General features: G+C 32.9%; 2 protein-coding genes across 6 annotated transcripts in view; one reads left to right on the top strand and one right to left on the bottom strand.

The window, feature by feature from the left end:
- LOC127709865 (CCR4-NOT transcription complex subunit 6-like) overlaps positions 1 to 3811 on the bottom strand; it is a 91722-nt gene extending 87911 nt beyond the window's left edge. For 4 of the 5 annotated variants that reach the window (XM_052215538.1, XM_052215541.1, XM_052215540.1 and 1 more), the window contains exons 1-2: positions 3670 to 3804; positions 696 to 827 (exon numbers count right to left, since the gene is read on the bottom strand). In XM_052215538.1, the coding sequence (XP_052071498.1) occupies positions 696 to 819 (124 nt within the window). In that variant the 5' untranslated portion in view covers positions 820 to 827; positions 3670 to 3804. Of the gene's footprint in view, positions 1 to 695; positions 828 to 3669 lie in introns of all 5 variants that reach the window. The other variant, XM_052215539.1, reaches the window with a different exon arrangement.
- Positions 3812 to 3995: 184 nt separating this feature from the next.
- Positions 3996 to 25184, top strand: part of LOC127709874 (uncharacterized) — a 36146-nt gene continuing 14957 nt past the window's right edge. The window contains exons 1-5 of the mRNA XM_052215552.1: positions 3996 to 4018; positions 16790 to 17039; positions 20092 to 20287; positions 23572 to 23661; positions 24131 to 24202. Coding sequence (XP_052071512.1) covers positions 4003 to 4018; positions 16790 to 17039; positions 20092 to 20287; positions 23572 to 23661; positions 24131 to 24202 — 624 coding nt within the window. The 5' untranslated portion in view covers positions 3996 to 4002. The remainder of the gene's footprint in view (positions 4019 to 16789; positions 17040 to 20091; positions 20288 to 23571; positions 23662 to 24130; positions 24203 to 25184) is intronic.

Raw genomic sequence — 25184 nt, 5'->3', positions numbered from 1 at the left:
TGTCCCAGGTTAGGGGAGGGTTGAGCACTCACAAACATGTTTAACCCGCGACATTCTTTATGTGCCTGTCCCAAGTCAGGAGCCTGTAGTTCAGTGGTTGTCGTTGGTTCATGTCTGTCATATTTGTTTTTCATAAATTGTTTTGTTATAAATTAGGCTGTTAGTTTCCTCAAGTGGATTGTTTCATATTTTTCATGTCATATGGTATGGGTTTTTCTCATTGTTGAATGCTGTAACGGTTGCCTATAATTGCTTACATCCACTTTATTTGAACTTTGGTGGATAGTTGTCTTATTGGCAATCATACCACATCTCCTTATTAATATAATACATGTAAACTAAGCAAAACTTTCAAAGTCAATAGATCATGACTGAGGGAGTGGGGTCAAATAATATCCATGGAAATGAGATGTGCCAATGGATAAACAACTGCATACCAAATATCCTTGACCATAATCTAAACTAATACATTGTTGACGCTTCTGCAGCTGATGCTGGAAACAGCATGCCTAAGTCTTGCAATTTCGATTTCGATGGCCAAGACAAAAATGCAATCTAAAATCTCTTGATGCAGTATAAAACTACTGTTTACAATATTTTTGGATCAACAAACAGCATAACATATATAAATGCCATTTTCATTATAAACATAATTATTAATTTAATTTACACTGATTTTTAAAACTATAACTTACCATTGATCTCTAACTCGTACCATACTGACTTCTTCCCAGCTGCTAAATCTTCAGCTGACATGAATGTATTGGCACGGTTAGGAATTGGTGAGTCATGTTTATCATACTTTTCCTTCTTTTGCATTTGAACACCTGAAAATAGTTAAATTACAAACTAACTTGTTCTGTTAAAATGTAAACTGTGTCATTTATAAATTATCACCTCATTTTCACCTGCGGTTTAACAAAGAATCTAATATGCAGTTTTATTAACCTGTTGCACCATCTCATTAAAAAAAAAACAATTAATGATTCCACAAACTCAATAACATCTATCCATAAGTTTTGTGTCAACTATACAAAGTTGCTTTAAACGATTACAATGTGCATGCATATCAAAAGTTGCTTAAAAACACAACTTTGATTATCAATACAGTAGACTCCACCTAATCGGAAACCGGTTAAACGAATATATCGGCTATTGTAATATTATTTCAAAACACCAAACCCTTCCCTATATGTTTAATTTAATCCTGTAATCGAATATCGGATATAAGAATATATTGGCAAATAGGATATTAATATTTATGAAATTTTGTTCAAAACCATGGACAATCGGATATTTTCAAAGTTTTTCTGACAGGAAATGGACCCGGAAGTTACGCAATTACAATCTCGCAGACAAAAAATTTTAGTTTTTACTTAATAAAAAGGAACTATTTCTTAATAAATTATTGTCTTTATTCGTTGTCTTCCTTTGTTATGTGAATCAGATGCCCTTTAAATTCAAATGGATTGAATTTATTTATAAAATACACACAAGAGCAGTACGTTGGGAGAATTTTGATAACACTATAAATGCTCACAGAATCAGGAATATCATTTACACTGAATGTACCTCCTTCTGAATAATTTATTGCAATATAGATATAAATCCCTTTTGACAAGAGAAATCTGACTTTTGTCAGATATAATTATGTAACATGTACATGACCACATGTCATGGACGCCATTTTGTTTTGTTTACAATGTGAAGAATAATACCAAAGTGATTTTAACTATTTTCGACCGTGTAATATAAGACCACTGTGAATAATCAAGCAATTGATGTGCTCCTAACCACAGGAGGAAGTTACAGAAATAAGAAGTAGAAGAAGAAGAAGAAGAAGTCATCGAGAACTATAGACCTAATTAACATAAACAGTCTTCAGAAAACTTAAACTTGATGCAATAATATTTTATCAATCATGATTATTTTCATAAATCTAAATTTGATTATTTAAAGAAAGAAAATATATAACAAATACTATTTCAGTTTAGAGATTACACAGGACATGCTGTGATCTATTTATAGCCCAATTTGCTTACCTGTGATTAATGTAAATAATGGATAATAATAATTCTTTACAAAAACAAATAAAGACACAAACTATGGATGGAAGATATTTATTCACATAAATATTTCTGGACTTTTGATTTATTTTTACCATTGAAAGTCCTTTAAAAGAACCGAAAAGAAGTGAAATACCATTAAACATTTGTTCAAAAATGGACATTTTTTCTTACCAGATTTGTCACTTTTATTCCTACCAAATTTGTGACTTTTTTTCCGTTTACCATATGTGCATATCAATAATAATTATGGGGGAAAATTTGTTTTCCTTGACCTTTATGCAAGACAGCAGACAGTATTGTTTTAAAAGCTGTTCAATATTGATTGAGCATTTCTCGTCTTTTTTATAATACAAGTATACTTGTGTGCCTAAATTAAAATGCAGTATTTACCGCTTGCACAGTGTGTGTAGCTGTTTCAATTACCTCGATAGTTTCTGTATACACACCTGCCTACTTTTCAAAATCGACATTGGGGATTTTAACCGCAAGATGACCTTATTCTCGTCTTGTATATCATAAGTGTTTTTAATCTACTACTATATTGTTTGAATGAGTATGCATGTGCTTAAATACCCTTTTAACTCATTTGAATGCGTGTTTTGAAGTTTTCAGGTTATAAAATAAAGAATTTCAAATACATGTCAACACCTCTCATTGGGGAAATCCCACATAAATTGTGTATGTTGGCATGTCTGTGTACATGTATCTGCAAAGAAGTTTAGTTTGAATTCAAATTGATTGAAACCTTTTGAGAGAAAGGTCTTCTTTTTACAATAATATGCTGTTAACAAAATATGACCTCAAGGCTATAATGGAATGAAGGAACTAATTTGGAGTCAACTATTATTACATTACAAATTCCTGTTAATTAGCAATTATTTCTTATAATGTAACCTTCTAGTCATCATCTTCCATTAATACTTATTGGTAATTACCATTTCATAAATCTATTTACCGGTCATAAAAATAAAATTGATAATGGAAATGGGGAATGTGTCAAAGAGACAACAACTCGACCAAAGAGCAGAAAACAGCTATGCCTGTAAATGAGATTATCGGCATGAGCTAGCATACGACAAATTTAAATATAAATGCCCTAATGTTCATTTTATTACCATTGGCCTAGAAAATGTGAATAATCTACAGCAGTCGTATTTTGTCACCAGATCAGGCAGATGAAATATAAAAGAGCAATTAGCGACATTGGCAAAGCCCAGGCTGGTTATATATCTGGGCAAAACCACTCATTTTCATGGGTAAAACTGATTGTAGCAAACAGGGGCAAATCAACTCTCTACTGACTTGCCGTAATTCAGTCATTGAAGAGGATATATTTACAGTATATAAAATTTTAGGGTTCCTCAAATTTTAAACAGTTAAATACTACATAGCAGGAAAAAGCAGAAAATAAGATGTGGGAATAATATGGGTTTAATTTTTAGGTCTGGTATTGATCAGATATTTGAAGATAGTTTATATAGATAATTGTAAAGACATCCTCGCATCGGATGATCTAAACTCAACAGAATATATATAATTCTGAAATTATATATATGTTATTATAGCAGTTTTTGAAGTTTGATATACAAAGAATTTATACCCTTATATTAGAAAAAGTTTTGACAGTCTATAAATGTCACACCTTCATTGAAACATTCCAAAACTATAGGGAAAATTGGTTTTTACTTTCACAGCTGACAAATTTTCTCGAAAAACCAGTGCAAGATGGCTTCCGATTTATCCATACTACTTTTGTTACGTCTTTTCCGATTGGTTAATGAATTTAAAAAATGCATAAAACTTTTTCATTGTAACAGTTTTGCCATTTTGTTAATATTATAATTAGTGAATTAAATGAAAAATGAAAAAAAATATATTTTTTTTGTTTCGTTTTTCCTTAAAAAGAAGTTAATATTTACTGTGCATCTTCAACATGGCTGCGTCCATGAGTAAGAAATAACTTTGAGCAATTTTCTCAATAATTAACCTTATAGTTTGTGTTTCAAAGAATCTTCCATCTTACTGCTATGATAATTAGTTTTTCCAAGAGTTGACACCTGTGTTGCGAGCTATCACTAGAAAGATTGCCATATTTTTATTCAAATTAATATATAGAATAAAATTTATAAAAACCAAAACTGAACTACATGTATACATACGGTGCAGTCCGGTGTATCCGCGCACCTAAGACTTTTTGCTTCACTTTGGTAATCTCATAAAACTAATAATCGGATAATATTGTGTGAAAAAATTCATGACATACATTAATTTCTTAAAATCTTCTTTGAGGATTGTATCTTGACTAGTCATGCTAGTATGTATGATTACGAAACAAAGAATAAATTTCATTTTGACGCTTTATTTGCCACAAATTCATCAACACACATGTATATAAATCAATAAAACATCAAATATTACTATTATTGTTTCAAACAAATACATAGGATATTTATTATACAATTTCATCCACATATAACATACACAAACTATTACATAATAAATATTGAAATGTTCTCATTATCTATTAGTATTAAATGTTTTCAAACTGGCACTATTGGTACAAGTTCATATATGTACAAAATATATATGACACTTAAAACTAAAGCAGCAATTGTCTGAGTCATCTGTTAGCACAAAATAGCACTATCACAGTTCATTAATTGTTGTCTACTGTTGGTTCTAATGTTGGTGCTGGGTCATTGTTTGCTTAAGTTTTCGGTAGTTCTAATTGTCTGTTCAGATTGAGATTACTTTGGAGATACACCCTTGAACAGCTTAGACCTCCTAGTGATGACATCTTTTAAGCTTACCCTCACCAACCAGTTTTTCTTGAAGGGGGCTTTTGTAGTTTTGGCATGAAGACATTCTAGATGCTCATAAAAAGGTTTGTAGGTGTCAATTGCTTTGTCATTTATACGTCAAGAAAATTGATAGTTTTTTATGCCCCACCGACGATAGTAGTAGGGGCATTATGTTTTCTGGTCTGTCCGTCCGTCTGTCCCGCTTCAGGTTAAAGTTTTTGGTCAAGGTAATTTTTGATGAAGTTGAAGTCCAATCAACTTCAAACTTAGTACACATGTTCCCTATGATATGATCTTTCTAATTTTAATGCCAATTAGAGTTTTGACCCCAATTTCACAGTCCAATGAACAAAGAAAATTTTAGTGTGATTGGGGCATTCTTGTACTATGGACACATTCTTGTTCATAAAGATTTGCAAAAGCAATTCAATAATTTAAACATTCATTTATTGTATGTTTTTATGCCCCCGCCGTAGCAGTGGGGGCATTAAGTTTTACCCTTGTCTGTCTGTACGTACGTACATCCCAAAATTGGTTTCCGTTCTCTAACTTGAGTTTGCCTCAACCAAATGTTATGAAACTTATACACAATGCTTATTACCACAAAACACAGATCAAGTTTGAATTTTGGTGGCGTCACTTTAACTGTTCTAAAGTTATGCCCCTTTATAAATGGAAAAATTGCAAATTTTTTAGTTTCGTTCTCTTACAAGTTTGCCTCGACCAAATGTTATGAAACTTATACACAATGCTTATTACCACAAAACACAGATCAAGTTTGAATTTTGGTGGCGTCACTTTAACCGTTCTAGAGTTATGCCCCTTTATAAATGGAAAAATTGAATTTTTTTAATTTTCTTCTAAATATCAAGTAATTTTTTAAATTGGAGTTATCTTCCTTTGTCCATGATTATAGTTGAATCAACTACAATCAATGCTTTATACAATGCAATGTTTAATTTTGACTTCCACTGATAAAACACAGATCAAGTTGAATTTGGGTAGTGTCACTTTAACCATTTGTGAGTTATGCCCTTTATAAATCGAAAGATTGCTAAATTTTAAGGTTCCATTCTGTAACTTAAGTTTGCCCCAACCAAACATTATGAAACCTATACACAATATTCGTTACCACAAAACTAAGATCAAGTTCAAATTTTTTTTTTCCTTTTTCTAACTTTAGTATGCCTCAACCAAATGTTATGAAACTTATACACAATGCTTATTACTACATAATACAGATTAAGTACTAAACTTGGTGGCAACACTTTTACCATTCTTGAGTTATGTCCCTTTATAAACATAAAAATTGTTGAATTTTTCGTTTCCGTTCTCTAACTTTAGTTTGTCTCAACCAAATGTTATAAAACTTATACACAACCGTTCTAGAGTTATGCGTGTTTACAAATAGAAAAATTGCTGAATTTTTAGTTTCTATTCTGTAACTTACAGTGACTTAAGTTTGCCCCAACCAAACATTATGAAACCTATACACAATATTCATTACCACAAAACTAAGATCAAGATCAAATTTTTTGTTTCCTTTTTCTAACTTTAGTATGCCTCAACCAAATGTTATGAAACTTATACACGATGCTTATTACTACATAATACAGATTAAATACGAAATTTGGTGGCGACACTTTTACCATTCTTGAGTTATGTCCCTTTATAAACATAATAAAATGCTCCGCAGGGCGCAGCTTGATACGACCGCAGATGTCGAACCCTGAACAGTTGGGGCAAGTATGGACACAACATTCAAGCTTGATACAGCTTTGCATTTGGATTGTGATTAAATATTTGACACAGCATAGGTTTCTGACACAGAATGAATGTGGTCTAAGAACTTAAAAATTTTAAATTGGACATTCACCTATTATGGTCCAATATCCAAAATCTAAATACATGGTTAGATTCAGCATATCAAAGAACCCCAAGGATTCAATTTTTGATGAAATCAAACAAAGTTTAATTTTGGACCCTTTTGACCTCAATGTGGACAAAGTTGATAACGGGGCCCAAAAATCAAAAATCTAAATACATGGTTAGATTCAGCATATCAAAGAACCCCATATATTCAATTTTTGTTGAAATCAAAGAAAGTTTAATTTTGGACCAACTTGAAAACTGGGCCCATAATCAAAAATCTAAATACATGTTTAGATTCAGCATATCAAAGAACCCTCAGAATTCAATTTTTGTTAAAATCAAACTAAGTTTAATTTTGGACCCTTTGGACCTTCATGTAGACCAATTTGAAAATGGAACCAAAAATTAAGAATCTAAATACACGGTTAGATTCGGCATATCAAAGAACCCCAATAATTTAATTTTTGATGAAATCAAACAAAGTTTTAATTTTGGACCCTTTGGACCTCAATGTGGACCAATTTAAAAACGGGGCCCAAAATCCAAAAACTAAATACACGGTTAGATTCAGCATATTAAAGAACCCCAAGAATTCAAGAATAAAACCCCATTGAAATTGGTCAAGAAATAAGCAATTTATACGAAGTATCTTCTTTTGCACAATACTGTGCAATTAAATATTTCTTGCTATTGTGCAATACTGTACAATTGACAATTTCTTGCTATTGCGAAATATTGTGCTATTGGATATTTCTTGCTATTGCGCAATACTGTGCAATTGAAGATTTCTTGCTATTGCGCAATACTGTGCAATTGAAGATTTCTTGCTATTGTGCAATACTGTGCAATTGAAAATTTCTTGCTATTGCACAATACTTATTATATAATAATTTACACATCCTGTTTGGTGTGTTTCTCCTATCATATCATTATTATTTGCTTTTAAATATAAATCAGAAATAACCAACTTAAAATGGAAAATTTTAAAAGAAAAAAAAAGGAAAAAAAGAAAAAAAAGTAATAAAAAAAAAATCCCCCCCCCTAAATTTTTTGAACCCCCTTATGATTCATCACCCCCAAACTCAATCCCAGCCGTATGGTACCTTGCAGTACAATTTCAGAGAGATCCATACACTTGAACACAAGTTATTGTCTGGAAACTAGAAAAATGTGTTTTTTGGCCCCTTTTTGGCCCCAAATTCCTAAACGTTTAAGGCAATTACCCCCAAACTCAAACCCAGCTTTCCCTTTGTGATATGGAACCTTTAAGTACAATTTCAGAAAGATCCATACACTTACACACAAGTTATTGTCCTGAAACTAGAAAAATGCTTGTTTTTTGCCCCTTTTTTGCCCCTAATTCCTAAAATATTGAGGCAATTACCCCCGTCATCAAGCCCAGCCTTCCCTTTGTGGTATGGTACCTTGCAGTACAATTTCAGAGAGATCCATACACTTGAACACAAGTTATTGTCTGGAAACTAGAAAAATGCTTATTTTTGGCCCCTTTTTGGTCCCTAATTCCTAAACGTTTCGGCAATTACCCCCAAACTCAATTCCAGCTTTCCCTTTGTGATATGGAACCTTGTAGTACAATTTCAGAAAGATCCATACACTTACACACAAGTTATTGTCATGAAACTAGAGAAATGCTTGTTTTTTGCCCCTTTTTTGGCCCCTAATTCCTAAAATTTTGAGGCAATTACCCCCAAAATCAATCCCAGCATTCCTTTTGTGATATGGAACCTTGTGGTACAATGTCAGAGAGATCCATACACTAACACACAAGTTATGTCTGGAAGTTACAAAAATGCTTATTTTTGGCCCCTTTTTGGCCCCTAATTCCTTTACTGTTGGTACCATAACCCCCAAAATCAATCCCAACCTTCCTTTTGTTGTATTGAACCTTGTGGTAAAATTTCATAGAGATACATTTACTTAAACTAAAGTTAGAGTGCGAAAACCAATGTGTCTTCGGACGACGCCGGACGACGACGACGCCAACGTCATACCAATATACGACCACAAAAAAATGTTTTTGCGGTCGTATAAAAATTGCTGAATTTTTCGTTTCCGTTCTCTAACTTTAGTTTGTCTCAACCAAATGTTATAAAACTTATACACAACAAAAAACCGTTCTAGAGTTATTGCTGAATTTTTATACGACCGCAAAAATTTTTTGCTGTCGTATATTGGTATGACGTTGGCGTCGTTGTTGTCGTCGTCTGGCGTCGTCCGGCGATCGTCCGAAGACACATTGGTTTTCGCACTCTAACTTTAGTTTAAGTGAATGGATCTCTATGAAATTTTACCATAAGGTTCAATACCACAAAAGGAAGGTTGGGATTGATTTTGGGGGTTATGGTACCAACAGTTAAGGAATTAGGGGCCAAAAAGGGGCCAAAAATAAGCATTTTTGTAACTTCCAGACATAACTTGTGTGTTAGTGTATGGATCTCTCTGACATTGTTCCACAAGGTTCCATATCACACAGGGAATGCTGGGATTGATTTTGGGGGTAATTGCCTCAAAATATTAGGAATTAGGGTCCAAAAAAGGGGCAAAAAACAAGCATTTTTTATACGATCGCAAAAAAATTTTTGTGGTCATATATTGGTATGACGTTGGCGTCGTGGTCCGGCGTCGTTGTCGTCGTCGTCGTCCGAAGACGCATTAGTTTTCGCACTCTAACTTTAGTTTAAGTGAATGGATCTCTATGAAATTTTACCATAAGGTTCAATACCACAAAAGGAAGGTGGGGATTGATTTTGGGGGTTATGGTACCAACAGTTAAGGAATTAGGGGCCAAAAATAAGCATTTTCTAGTTTCCAGACAATAACTGTGGAACGGTGTATGGATCTCTCTGAAATTATACTAAAAGTTTCCATACCACAAAGGGATGGTTAGGATTTGCTTTGGGGGGTTATGGCTCAAACCGTTTAAGAATTAGGGGCAAAAAAGGGGGAAAAACAAGGTTGTCCTGGTTAATGGACAAATACTTTAGTACAAAACATAATTTAAAGCAGTGTAAGGGAGATAAATCAAATACATCATTGAAATTATCTCCCTTACACTGCTTTTAAATTATGTATAAAGTAATGGTTAATGAACAATTAAGATAATTTAAAACAGTGTAAGGGAGGTAATCCAAATACAACGTTTTGGTTACCTCCCTTACACTGCTTTTAAATTATGTTTAAAGAAATGCATATTTATAAAGGAAGACCAGTAAAAATATCTGCAAATGTTGAATCTTTTTTTTTTACAACAAAATCCATATGAAAGATTTGACACTATATTTTAAATTTTTTTATAAAATAGATTAAGTTAGCACTATGGTAAATTTCAATGGGTGATTATGGTTGCAAACTCCATTGGAAATTTGAATTGAGATTATGACCATATCTTGAGGGAAAGAATTTTTTGGGGGAAAAAAAGGGGGGGGGGGGGGTTAAAGAAATTGTGGGGGGTCAATTTTTTCTCATTTCAGATTTCAGAAATTAAAAAGAATTATTCTTCAAATATTATTTTTTTTTCAAATTTCCAATATTAAAAAATTTCAAGAAGTAATCTTTAATTGGACAGTATGGCGCATTAGATTTGTAAAATCTTTGACCACATTTATTTATTTGTTATGCCGAATCTAACCGTGTATTTAGATTTTTAATTTTGGGTCCAGTTTTCAAATTGGTCTACATTAAGGTCCAAAGGGTCCAAAATTAAACTTAGTTTGATTTTAACAAAAATTTAATTCTTAGGGTTCTTTGATATGCTGAATCTAAACATGTATTTAGATTTTTGATTATGGGCCCAGTTTTCAAGTTGGTCCAAATCAGGGTCCAAAATTAAACTTTGTTTGATTTCAACAAAAATTGAATATATGGGGTTCTTTGATATGCTGAATCTAACCATGTATTTAGATTTTTGATTTTTGGGCCCCGTTATCAACTTTGTCCACATTGAGGTCAAAAGGGTCCAAAATTAAACTTTGTTTGATTTCATCAAAAATTGAATTATTGGGGTTCTTTAATATGCTGAATCTAAACATGTATTTTGATTTTGGACATTGGACCATAATAGGTAAATTAAAAAAATTGAAGTTCTTAGACCACATTCTTTCTGTGTCAGAAACCTATGCTGTGTCAAATATTTAATCACAATCCAAATTCAGAGCTGTATCAAGCTTGAATGTTGTGTCCATACTTGCCCCAACTGTTCAGGGTTCGACCTCTGCGGTCGTATCAAGCTGCGCCCAGCGAAGCATTTTATTAGTTTCTGTTCTCTAAAGTTAGCCTCAACCAAATGTTATGAGACTTACACACAATGCTTATTACCACAAAACTCGGATCAAGTTCAAATTTGGGTAGCGTCACTTTTACCGTTCTTCAGTTATGTAGCCTTTATAACTATATGATATGCAAGGGGGGGGGGGGGGGGGGGGGGGGGGAGGGAGGGCATCATCTGTGGACACTATCCACATTTATTTATACATTAAAAATGGTGCAATGTTGCAGTGGTACAAGTTTGCAATGATACGAATTGACTTTTAGTGGTACGAGTTTACTTGCTTCCATGTAAGATGAGCTACTGAAGGTTATTGGTGCGTGCTAATCCCTTTTGGGATCCTGAGTCCGGTGCTTGCTTGTTTTGGTTGCACGTCATTCTAGTCCAATGAATTTTATGAATAATACACCTTATAACTATTTATTCCAATCCCCATAAGTTCTGAAATTACACAAATTTTTCATGACATGACAAACCAGTTGAAGCCATCTGGGGCCCTGTTTAAACAATGCATTGTTCGTGAAACTTTTCAAAGAGACATGTTTAAACCATCATAAACACTTCATTCAAAGCATTTTTATGTCTCACTAATTAGCGGAAAGAAGCGGCAAAAAGAACAATTTAGTGACAAGAAGAAGAATTTAGTGACAAGAAGAAGAATTTAGTGACAAGAAGAAGAATTTAGTGATAAGAAGAAGAATTTAGCGATAAGAAGACTGATTTAGCGACAAGAAAACAAATTTAGTGTCAAGAAATCTATACATAATTATTTCAAATAAATATAGATAGAAACATGCATTAAAGTGTTTTTATACGACAGCAAAAAAATTTTTGGGATCGTATAATGGTATGATGTCTTCGTCGTCCGAAGAAGTCTGTTGTTATTTATGTATTATTGTCATTTTGTTTATTTTCTTTTGTTTCCTATTCTGACATCGGACTCAGACTTCTCTTGAACTGAGTTTTACTGTGCGTACTGTTGTACGTTTGTTTTTTCTACATTGGCTAGAGGTATAGGGGGAGGGTTGAGATCTCAAAAAACATGTTTAACCCCACCGCATTTTTGCACCTGTCCCAAGTCAGGAGCCTCTGGCCTTTGTTAGTCTTGTATCATTTTTAATATTAGTTTCTTGTGTGTAATTTGGAGTTTAGTATGGCGTCCATTATCACTGAACTAGTATACATATTTGTTTAGGGGCCAGCTGAAGGACGCCAGGGTGCGGGAGTATCTCGCTGCATTGAAGACCCATTGGTGGCCTCCGGCTGTTGTCTGATCTATGGTCGGGTTGTTGTCTCTTTGACACATTCCCCATTTCCATTCTCAATTTCACATTTGTTTCCGGACAATAACTTTAGTTTAAGTGAATGGATCTCTATGAAATTTTGTTAGAAGGTTCAATACCACAAAAGGAAGGTTGGGATTGATTTTAGGGATGATGGTCCCAACCGTTTAGGAATTACGGGCCCAAAAGGGGCCCAAAACAAGCATTTATCTAGTTTCAGGACAATAACTTGTGTATAAGTATTTCAATTGCTCTGAAATTGTACCACAATGATTAATACTACAAGTAGAAGGTTGGGATTTATTTTAAGGGTTATGGGGCAAACAGTTTAGGAATTAAAGGCCAAAAAGGGGCCAAAAACAAGCATTTTTCTAGTTTCCGGACAATAACTTGTGTGTAAGTGTATGGATCTCTCAGACATTGTACCACAAGGTTCCATATTACAAAGGGAAGGCTGGGATTGAGTTTGGGGTTAATTGTCCCAAACATGTAGGAATTAGGGGCCAAAAAAGGGCCAAAAAGAAGCATTTTTCAAGTTTCGAGACAATAACTTGTGTTTAAGTGTATGGATCTCTCTGAAATTATACTACAAGATTCCATACTACAAAGGAAAGGCTGGGATTGAGTTTTGGGGTTATTGCTCTAAGGGGTGTTTCAATAAGTTGGGGGGGGGATTTTTTGTTTACAATTTTTTTAAAGGATTCATATTTTTTTTTTTTATTTTTCAAATTTCGAATTTTTGAAAAGTTTCAAGAAGTATCTTCAATTGCACAGTATTGTGCAATAGATTTGTAAGATCTTTGACCACATTTATTTTGTGTCAGAAACCTATATTATGTCAAAAATTTGATCACAATCCAAATTCAGACAGTATCAAGCTTTAATATTGTGTCCAAATTTGCCCCAACTGTTTAGGGTTCGACCTCTGCGGTCGTATCAGGCTGCGCTCAGCGAAGCATTTTAATTTTTTTAATATACGTGTATTTTTTAAATTATTTTTTTATACTAATAGAAGAAAATGAACATTTGTTCAAGAAAAGATTTTTTTTTTTTTTTTTATTATCGAGGATATGTTTAAGATAATATATTTACAATTTACAAATTATATGTAGTGTATAAGTGAATGCATGAATGAATGAAAAAGGGGGGAGATAATTTCTTTGTTCTTAAATCTTTAAGCCATTCTTTATGGACACAGATAATCAGATGATGGAAGGATTAGCTCATCCTGTATGCTCTTATATTTAGAGTAACTGCCATGTGCTTTTATTTACATAATTTATTTATCAAGACTACTTCACTGTTGTGACACCATAATGCTTCTGGGATTGTAACAAAATGTTAAGATTCCTTAATACTTTGAAATGTTTTCATTTTTACTAAAAATTCACTACAAAACAGCATAGCTACTAAATTCAACAAAATTTGAAAGTTTATAAAACAGTTATAACAACCTGTAATTAATTGACTTTTTTTCATAAATTTATTGTATTGATAGAATATAAACTTTCTTGTCGCTAAATTTGTCTTCTTGTTGCTAATTTTTTCTTCTTGTCAGTAATTTTTTCCTTCATGTCGCTATTTTTTTCTTCTTTTCACTTCTTGGCGCTAATTAGTGAGACCGTTTATGACAGATTTGTGTTTTAAAATATTGGATCATAATCTGTAGACTGAACTTTTCCTCCCTCAGCTCATTACTGATGACCTTTGTTTTCACGACACATGACCCAAACAGGAAGTGGTCTAGGTTACTGTTTTTTTTCTGGATTGGACTTAAAAGTGATTAGGTGTATAGCAATGGTGGATGATAAAAAATGGTGCCCTTGAGTCTTTCAGTCATTGTCGAGCCTGCGACTTTTGTCGCAGAAAGCTCCACATCTATAGGGATAGTGATCCAGCGGCGGCAGCTGCGGCGTTAGCTAACTTCTTAAAAGCTTTATATTTTAGAAGCTAGAAGACCTGTATGCTTCATACTTTGTATATGCCTTATGTTACGAAGTTTCCGTCTGTCATATGTCCATTGTCCTTGACCTCATTTTCATGGTTCAGTGACTACTTGAAAAAAAAGTCAACATTTTTTGTAATGTTAATTTCTTTCTTATTATGAGTAATAGGATAACTATATTTAGTATGTGCGTACCTTGCAAGGTCCTCATGCCCGTCAGACAATTTTCATTTGACCTCGACCTCATTTCATGGATCAGTGAACAAGGTTAAGTTTTCGTGGTCAAGTCCATATATCAGATACTATAAGCAGTAGGTCTACTATATTTGGTATATGGAATGATTGTAAGGTGTACATGTCCAACTGGTAGGTGTCATCTGACCTTGACCTCATTTTCATGGTTCAGTTGTCAAAGTTAAGTTTTTGAGTTTTGGTCTTTTTTTCTAATACTATATGCAATAGGTCAACTATAAATGGTGTATGGAAATATTTTATGATGTACATGTCAGTCTCACAGGTTTTATTTGACCTTGACCTCATTACACGGTTCATTTCTCAGTGTAAAGTTTTTGTGTTTTGGTCTTTTTTTCTTCAACTTTAAGCAATAGATCAACTATATTTGATATATGGAAGGATTGTAAGGTGTATATGTCTGTCTGGCAGGTATCATCTGACCTTGACCTCATTTTCACGGTTCATTGGTCAATGTTAAGTTTTCATGGTTAAGTTTGTTTCTTAGATACTATAAGCAATAGGTCAACTATTTTTAATGCCTTAATTGATTGTAAGGTGTACATGTCTGTCTGGCATGGTTCATCTGACCGTGACCTCATTTTCATGGTTCATTGGTCAATGTTAAGTTTTCTTGTTTAAGACTGTTTCTTAGAAACAATAAGCAATATGTCAACTAAGTTTGGTTTATTGAATGATTGTAAGGTGTACATGTATTTCTCGTTTGGTTTATCTGACCTTGACCTCATTTTCTTGGATCATGTTAAGTTTATGTGTTACTTGTAGTAAAGCTTTGTATTTAGGACTATCAACATAAAATCAATGGTAAGTAAAGAAGACGAGACATTTCAGCGTGTGCACTCTTGTTTTCAAATATAGTATTTTCATTAGATGAGACATTAATTCGAATGTTTTTTGGTAGGAAAACTGACAATCCTAGTCAAACAAGATTGGACTCGAATGCACCTGTCACATGCAGGATTCGAACTCAAAACCTCAGTTTTGATAGGCTACTTTAAATCTGCCACATTTTGTATGTCCCGAGTTCCAAGTCAGGAGCATGTTATTCAGTGGTTGTCGTTTGTTGCTCTATATCATATTTGTGTTTTGTTCATTGTTTTGTACATAAATAAGGACGCTGGTTTCTCGTTTGATTTGTTTTACATTTGTCATTTTGGGGCCTTTTACAGCTGACTTTGCGGTTTGAGTTTTGCTTATTGTTGAAGGCTGTACGGTGACCTATAGATGTTAACTTTTATGTCATTTGGTCTCTTGTGGAGAGTTGTCTCATTGGCATTTGCATCAGGAATTTTTTTTCAAACCTTTATTTTAAAAATCATCTTATGACTTTTTGGAGGATAAAAGTATTTACTTTTATGAAATTAAAATCAGTTTTGCTACAGTACATAATTTACTGGTATGAAACAGTTTACTGAAAATGCTACTTACAGTAGTGGTCCTACAAAAAAGAAACTATCTATCCCATTGCATTAGTGATTTGCAAATAACTTTTATGTTGTAGACAGAAATGTTCTCGAAACTGTTTTTAATAATGCAATAAAGCAATCAACATGACTTGAATTTTCATGAATTAATTATCAAATAGATGGAATTAATGATTGCCATTGGGAAATCAAATAAACATTTCATAGAATTAAGTTATGATTTTCAAAATACATTTCCGTAATTGTGTCATTAAGATTAATTATAACTGTTTTGAATGTAGTAACAGGTATTAAATTGGTTCCTGTTGATGCTTTAAGGGACTCTTTTGTAAAGAATATTGTAGGGTTCCCATGTTTCCTTAAAAGCTGGGCAAAGCCTGGAATTTTATCTCAGTAAATATTTTACTAAAAATAGTACAGTGTTCATTTAATATATAAAAATGATGAGAGGTGATGGTGTCTTTTTAAGGTTTATTTTATTAGTTTAGAACAGTTTGTTTATAAATGGGAATCCCCTTATGATTACATATATGGTCAATGCATATAGATTACAAGTTCCACTCCTTACCTCCTAACAAGTCCTTAGTGTCCCCCTCTGTTTTTAGAATTCTGGATTTTCATCTGTCAATTTTTGAAGACGTATGGATGAATATTGAAGAATTTTTCAGGAAATCAGGTATTAAACATCACTTTGACATAAAATGAAGTTTTTATTAAAGATGAATTCTTCGTATACAAAAAAATCTAAAACTGAACACATGGAGGAAAAATATAACAGGTACATCTTAGATTTTTCAACATAGTTACATTTTATTTGACCTGTGATAGGGTTAAAGTTTTGTATTTTTACTTTTACAGTATCATCAAAAATAAATTCAGCAAGGATTGTTGCGAAATGCATGGAAAGAAGAGGAGTCTTCCCGGTGATGGTTATCCAGAAAAGGTTTAAGGGTAATAAACAGAAACTGAAATTAAAAACAGATGACTCTAGTTCAAAGACGGGGGATCGTTCTGGATCTCAAAAAGTTCTGTTTCCAGAGATTAGCCTGGTTCCAAACATTCAAGGATCTACAAACACTGTTGGAAGTAAAGCAAAAAAGAAGAAACAGTAGGTTTTACAGTTTAGTGAATTAGTTTCCTCATATGGTTTACTGATTTCACTTTGTAATAATAGTTGAAGTTAACAAATTGCAGATTCAGGGGAAACGATGATAGATATTATCAGAGACATATATATATACACATATATAATATAGTCTGATATGTATATATATGTCTCTGATTTCACACATACAACAGGAAGAGAAAGTGACAATTATAAGCACTTTTGCTTGTTTCAAAATGCATTAACTGACGTTTTTTTTTTTGATTGCCAAAACACAAAATGTTTTAACCCATTTGTATTTTTGTTGAGTCTGCGAAATTTAGTTTGGGAAAGCGAGACAGTGATCCTAGATTCTGTCTTCGGTGTCTTGACCCCATTTTCATGGTTCAGTGGCAAAAGTTAAGTTTTTGTGTTTTGGTCCGCTTTTTTTCAATACTGTATGCAATAGGTCAACTATATTTGGTGTATGGAAATATTTCACGATGTACATGTCAGTCTGGCAGGTTTTATTTGACCTTGACCTCATTTTCATTTTTCATTGCTCAATGTTAAGTTTTTGTGTTTTGGTCTGTTTTTCTTAAACTTTAAGCAATAGGTCAACTATATTTGGTGTATGGAATGATTGTAAGGTGTATATGTCTGTCTGGCAGGTATCATCTGACCTTCACCTCATTTTCATGGTTCATTGGTCAATGTTCAGTTTTCCTGTTTAACTTTGTTTCTTAGATACTATAAGCAATAGGTCAACTATATTTGATGCATGGAATGATTTTAAGGTGTTCATGTCTGTCTGGCAGGGTTCATCTGACCTTGACCTCATTTTCATGGTTCATTGGTCAATATATAATTTCAATACATGTAGTTTGGTCTGTTTCTTTTATACTTTAAGCAATAGGCCATCTATATTCAGTGTATGGAATGATTGTATTAAAGGTGTACATGTATTTCCGGCTTGGTTTATCTGACCTTTACCTCATTTTCTTGGATCATAAATATTTTAAATGTGATACTTGTAGTAAAACTTCATATTTAGGAATGTCAACATAAAATCAATGGTCAGTATAGTAGGCGAGACATTTCAGCGTGTGCACTCTTGTTCTGTATTTTACTGATAAATGGACTTAGTTTTTTTTACAATTGACAAGAAGATACAGTCTGAGGTTAAAGTTTTTCAGACATCAATAACTTTATCAAACCTGAATGGAATTTTAGGAAATTTGGAAAGAAGCTTAGTTATGACCAAAATACAGTATTCAGAGCAAAATTTTGAAAATACTTATTTTCATTTTTCCGTATATAACTGATAAATTGACTTAATTTTTTTTATACATTTAACAAATAGATTCAGTATGGGGTTTAAGTTTGTTAGAAATCAATTACTTTATCAAACCTTCATAGAAATTTATGAAACTTTGGCAGAAGCTTTTTTGTCTCGCCTTGACGGAGTCAAAAAGCGAGACTAAGGTATGCTGTTTCCGGCGGCGGCGGCGGCGATGACGACGGCGGCGTCAACAATGTATTAGTTTGTGATTAGGTCTAGTTCATGGTGAACCACTAGTGGTAGGTCAATGATATTTGGTATGCAGTTGTATTAGCATTAGCACATCTCATTACCATGGAGATTATTTGGCCCTGCCCCCTCAGTAAAGGTCTATTGACTTTGAAACTTTTCATAGTTTACATGTATTAGTTTGTGATTAGGTCCATTTATGGGGAACCACTAGTGGTAGTTCAATGATATTTGGTATGCAGTTGTATAAGCATTGGCATATCTCATTTCCATGGAGATTATTTGGCTCCGCCCCCTTAGTCATGGTCTATAGACTGAAAATTTTGCTAAGTTAACATGTATTAGTTTGTGATTAGGTCAGTTCAAGGGGAACCATTAGTGGTAGGCCAATGTTAATTGGTGTTCAGTTGTATAAGCATTAGCACATCTCATTTCCATGGAGAATATTTGGCCCCGCCCCCTCAGTCATGGTCTATTTACTTTGAAACTTTTGCTTAGTTTACCTGTATTAGTTTGTGATTAGATCAGTTTAAGTTGAACTGCTAATGTTAAGTCAATGATATTTGGTATGCAAATTTATTGGCATTTGCAAGTATCGTTTCCATGGAGATTATATAGCCCAACTCCTGATCATGGTTCATTGACCTTGAAACTTTTACATAGTTTACAAGTAAAAGTTTGTGTTTAGGTTTGTTTAAAGGGAACGACTTATAATAAGTCAATGGTATTTGGTATGCAGTTGTATTAGCATTGGCACATCTCATTCCATGGAGATTGTTTAGCCATGTACCTTCAGTCATGGTTCATCGACTTTGAATATTTGCATAACTTACATGTTAAAGTATTGCTATTTTAATTTCAACATTTGCATTATCAAAATTACAAAAAGGCGAGACATATCTCTGTGATAACAGTTTATTATAATTAAGAGATAATATTTAAAGCTAACTTTTGAAAATATATTTTTTTCATTTTCAGTATTTTCTGATAGATGGACTTAGTTTTTTACAGTTAACATTTACAGACAGTCTGGGTTTAACTTTTTTGACATGATAAATTTGTAAACCTTCATGGATTGTTATGAAACTTGGACAGAAGCTAATCTTCAAGACCATGAAATAGCATCTAAGTTTGAATTTTTCTTTAAATTCTTTATTTCACTGATAAATGGACTCACTTTTTAAGTCAACATCACACTTTTACACTGACAGCAGCAATTGCAAGTGAGACACAGGGTTCTGCAGAACCCCTTACAAATTTTTAGTATTGTAGTTTCAGTATCAACCTTAGAAGGTCTTATACTACTGCTGTGAATTTGAAATTGCTTATTTTCTCCATCAGAATGAGTATCATTTGCTTAACCACAAGGTAAAACAAGGCAACATATACTTTGCATCAGTGAAAAAATATAAAGTCCTTAGTGATATCTTGTTTTAGGTTAAAACTGATTTTACTTAGAACAACTCTGAATTTATAAAAGAGTAGGAAACAGATAATATTGAAATGTAGGATCTTTTTATTGCCAGGATATTTGTTTCTTTTCAGACAAAGTATAGTACAAAATTATTATGGTGAAAAGCCATTAGATGATGTTTGGATAAGTACACACTATCCAGTACCTGAATACTCATTAGGGGAGATAATCAAGAGACATAAGGAATATGCCCAACCTGCTATGTTTGACCAGCTGGATTCTAGAATTTATGCTGATATGGAAATCAGTCTCAGAACAAGTAAAAAGGTAAATATTGCATATTTAACAATATTGGCATGATATTATCAGTGAATACAGTGGATACTGAAATTTTTTTAATTGTCATGGCACCTAAATTTTTTACAACTTTGCAATGATTATATTATTTAATGATTGATTGATTTTTATACGACGGCAACAAAATTTTGCGGTCGTATATTGGTATGACGTTGGCGTCGTTGTCGTCGTTGTCGTCGTCGTCCGAAGAAACATTGGTTTTCGCACTCTAACTTTAGTTTAAGTGAATGGATCTCTATGAAATTTTACCATAAGGTTCAATACCACAAAAGGAAGGTTTGGATTGATTTTGGGGGTTATGGTACCAACAGTTAAGGAATTAGGGGCCTCTCTGACATGTATGGATCTCTCTGACATTGTACCACAAGGTTCCATATCACAAAGGGAATGCTGGGATTGATTTTGGGGGTAATTGCCTCAAAATTTTAGGAATTAGGGGCTAAAAAAGGGGCAAAAAACAAGCATTTTTCTAGTTTCATGACAATAATTTGTGTGTAAGTGTATGGATCTTTCTGAAATTGTACTACAAGGTTCCATATCACAAAGGGAAAGCTGGAATTGAGTTTGGGGGTAATTGCCCAAAACGTTTAGGAATAAGGGGCCAAAAAGGGGCCAAAAATAAGCATTTTTCTAGTTTCCAGACAATAACTTGTGTTCAAGTGTATGGATCTCTCTGAAATTGTACTGCAAGGTACCTTACCACAAAGGGAAGGCTGGGATTGAGTTTGGGGGTAATTGTCCTAAACGTTTAGGAATTTGGGGCCAAAAAGGGGCCTAAAAACAAGCATTTTTCTAGTTTCAAGACAATAACTTGTGTTCAAGTGTATGGATCTCTCTGAAATTGTACTGCAAGGCACCATACCACAAAGGAAAGGCTGGGATTGTGTTTTGGGGTGATGAATCATAAGGGGGTTCAAAAAACTTTGGGGGAGGGATTTTTTTTTTCCTTTTTTTCCTTTTTTTTTCTTTTAAAATATTCCATTTTAAATTGGTTATTTCTGATTTATATATAAAAGCAAATGATAATGATATGGTTTGAATAGGTAAATTAAAAATTTATAAGTTCTTAGACCACATTCATTCTGTGTCATAAACCTATGCTGTGTCAAATATTTAATCACAATCCAAATTCAGTGTGTATCAAGCTTGAATGTTGTGTCCATACTTGCCCCAACTGTTCAGGGTTCGACCTCTGCGGTCGTATCAAGCTGCGCCCAGCGGAGCATATTATTGTTTGCTTAACATCCACTATCAAATTTATATTATTTTACAAATATATTGAAGTTTTCTGTTAACTTCATTTTAGCTTACTTGTACAACACATATTTGATTGTTTACCTCCATCTGATGTCAGTTTGCTCATTTATTAGTCCCCTACCGACGAAGTCGAAGGGGACTTTAGGTTTGCACTCCGTCCGTCTGTCCGTCTGTCCATCTGTCAGTACGGCAAAACAGCTTTCCACACTTTTTTTCTTCGTTCTTGAAGATATTGATTTGATATTTGGTATATAGTTTTATCATGACAAGTTATAGATCAAGTTCGAATTTTGTTCTGGTCTGATGATTTAGTCCAGAGTTATGGACCATAACTCTGGACCATATCTAATGTTAGAGTACTATGTTAAACCATATTTCTGTTCAAAGGGAGATAAATCATTTTTTAAAAGACATTCTTTGTTAAATTATTTGAAGAATTTTTTGACAGGTTTGTTTGTTATTTAGTATAAACTAATTTTCTGAATGTTATATATATAAAAAAAAAATTATGAAGAGAAATCCTTTAATTAGATAATAATCTATTTTTATTAATGTATATATTTCAATACATTACATTGTGTAGATAAAAGTTGTTGACATTTTATAGATAAGTTACAAATGTATATTAGTTTGTGACAAATGAAAGAAACAAATATTTGGAACTATTAATTATATCTGATTATAATTTGAAAATAGATATACACTGTATTACATCATATCTAATGTTTTTTTCATCATGCTTACAAGATATTGATTGATAATTGGTATATAGTTTTATCATGACAAGTTACAGATCAAGTTCAAAATTTGTTTCGGTTTAATAATTTTGTGCAGAGTTATGGTCCTTGGACTTGAAAAATTCACTCATATAATCAGTTTTCAACACTGTTTTTAGTCATGCTTGAAGATATTGATATGATATTTACTTTTTGTTTACACCATGACAAGTTATAGAACAAGTTAGCATTTTGTTCCAGTATAATGAATTTTTACCCAGTAGGGGACTATGTATTGTCATGCAATACTCTCAGAATGCTTGTTTCATTGAACATTTTGACCATTTGTAACTATTGAAGTGTTGCCTTAATCATCCCAAAGTCTTCTGTATGTGGAATTTAAAACAGACATGACATATACCAAAGTTGCTGGTGTCTTTTTTTTTTATAAATAAGTGATGTGCGGTTGATGTCTCATATACATATACCACACACATCTCCTTTTATCCGTAATGTTAAATTGGTAACATAGCAGAAAGTAAAGGGAGCTCAACAAAAATTATTTGTTAACAGTATTCAATAGTTCGCAAGATACGGTATGAAAATTTCATCTGTTGCCACGATACAGTTCAGTAGTTTGTTAAACTGAAAATGAATGCTACTATTGGTTTTCATTTAGGTATAGAGAAATATCAGAATAGGTTAGTGTTTTGTAGTGTTGTGTACTGTAATTACAGATTACCAGATTACCAGTAATTGTGTTTTTATACGCCTGTTTACGGGACGTTTTATGGTATACCGTTGTCCGTCTGTCTGTCCATCAGTCCGTCCGTAGTCAACATGTCGGACAATAATTCAAAAATGCTTTAATCAATTTGCATGAAACTTTGCTGAATTGTTTATATTTGAGCTCCCTTTTGATTTTTATAAATTTTAGATTTTACGTTTCCGAGTGGGGTTTTATTCATTAAAAAGGGGGATTTTCCAGTTTTTGGACAATAACTCAAAAGTGCTTTGAGTAGTTTTCATGAAACTTTGGTGACTGGTTTATATCTATTAAAATAACCTCCCTGTAGTTTTTTATAAATTTCTGATATGACATTGAGGAGTTATGGAACTTTATTCTTTGAAAAAGCGATGGGCATATCATGTGCTCATGGTGCAGCTCTTTATTACATTATTGCAGGATTTGTTATATTCTGCCTTTTAAAATAGTTTTGAATTTTCTACAGACAGCATTGATTTTGATGTACAGCTACATCTCAATATTATTTCTTTCAGACAAAGTTTTTATCACCTTTTAAATCGACTCTAGTACCACCCCATCTGTTTGACATTGGAGTAAAGAAGAAGATAATTGTTGTTTGTACTGTAAGAGTTTATACTATTTATTTTATTAAACACATGATAAAAGAATACAGAAAATGATTATTAAAAAGAAGGCATAATTTTATACATTATTTTTTTCTGTATTAACCAATGAAAAACAAATACACAATATGTAAGTGGTCAAGAAAGAAAATGTGATTTTTTTTTAAAGTTAGTATTACAGTAAATTACAAAATATAGAAATTAAAAAAAAAAACAGTTATAATAATGAGATAGTTACTAGAAATATTAAATATTATAAAAAGCAAAACTTATAACTTACAAACCCTGCCATTCCCATTTCACTGTCTGAATACTAGAAGAGAATATAATTGAATTTAGAGAGTAGACGCTCCAAATGGTCATTCTTATTGCATACTAGTGTATTATTGTAGATTAGTCATCTGATATCATAAAAAAAACCAAATGGCTTCTTTTACTTTTGATATACAAAAAAATCTATTTATTTCAGGAAAAAGACCAAATTAATCTTGCTCTAAAACTTGGAGCTTATCAAGCTGGTGGAGATGATATCATGAAGATGGTAAGTTTATCGTGGTAAAACAACACTCCTCAAAGATGGGATATATTATGGTTTACCAATGTCAGTCTGTCCGTATGTTGACACTACGATAACTCAAATTCACTTTAACCAATTCTTATATAACTTTATCACAACATTAGGATTAACAGAATAAAGCTCCCTTTTTTTTGTGGAGCCTGCGATTCTGTCACAGAAAGCTTGACATAGGGAAATTGATCCAGCGGCGGCGTTAACTAACTACTTTAAAGCTTAATATTTCAGAAGGTAGAAGACTTGGATCCTTCATACTTTGTATATAGATGCCTTATGTTATATGAAGGTCCGTCTGTCATATGTCCTTTGTCTGTCTGGCAGGGTTTATGTGACCTTGACCTCATTTTCATGGTTCATTGGTCAGTATAAAGTTTTCATGGTTTTGTCTGTTTCTTGTATACTATAAGCAATAAGTCAGCAATATTCAATGTATGGAATGATTGTAAGGTGTACATGTATTTCTGGCTTGGTTTATCTGACCTTGACCTCATTTTCTTGGATCATGTTAAGTTAATGTGATACTTGTAGTAAAACTTTATAATTAGGGCTATGAAGATGAAATCAATGGTAGTAAAGCAGGCGAGACATTTCAGCAAGTGCACTCTTGTTATTTTTGGCTTTGTCATTCTAGAGTTACGGAACTTTGACCCTTAGATTTAAGGCAATTTTTCACAAATCCCGCACTAACTAAAGAATTCCTGAATTGATTTCCTTCAAACTTTAAATTAATGTGGGGATTGAAGAAAGGAAGCACCCTTGTGATTTTTTTTTTATTTTCTGGTTCGTCTTTACAGAGTTACGGTACTAAAACTATTACATTTAAATTTTTCACAAATTGCTCACTAATATCAGTTTTCATGGATTGATTTCCTCCGAACTTTACATTTTTGTGGGGATGAATGAAAGAAAGCTCCTTTTTTGATTTTTTTAATTTGTCAGTTTGTTGCTC

The sequence above is a fragment of the Mytilus californianus genome, unplaced genomic scaffold (genome assembly GCF_021869535.1).
Source record: "Mytilus californianus isolate M0D057914Y unplaced genomic scaffold, xbMytCali1.0.p SCAF_7, whole genome shotgun sequence".
Classification (NCBI taxonomy): domain Eukaryota; kingdom Metazoa; phylum Mollusca; class Bivalvia; order Mytilida; family Mytilidae; genus Mytilus; species Mytilus californianus.
This window is presented reverse-complemented; position numbering and strand designations above follow the sequence as displayed.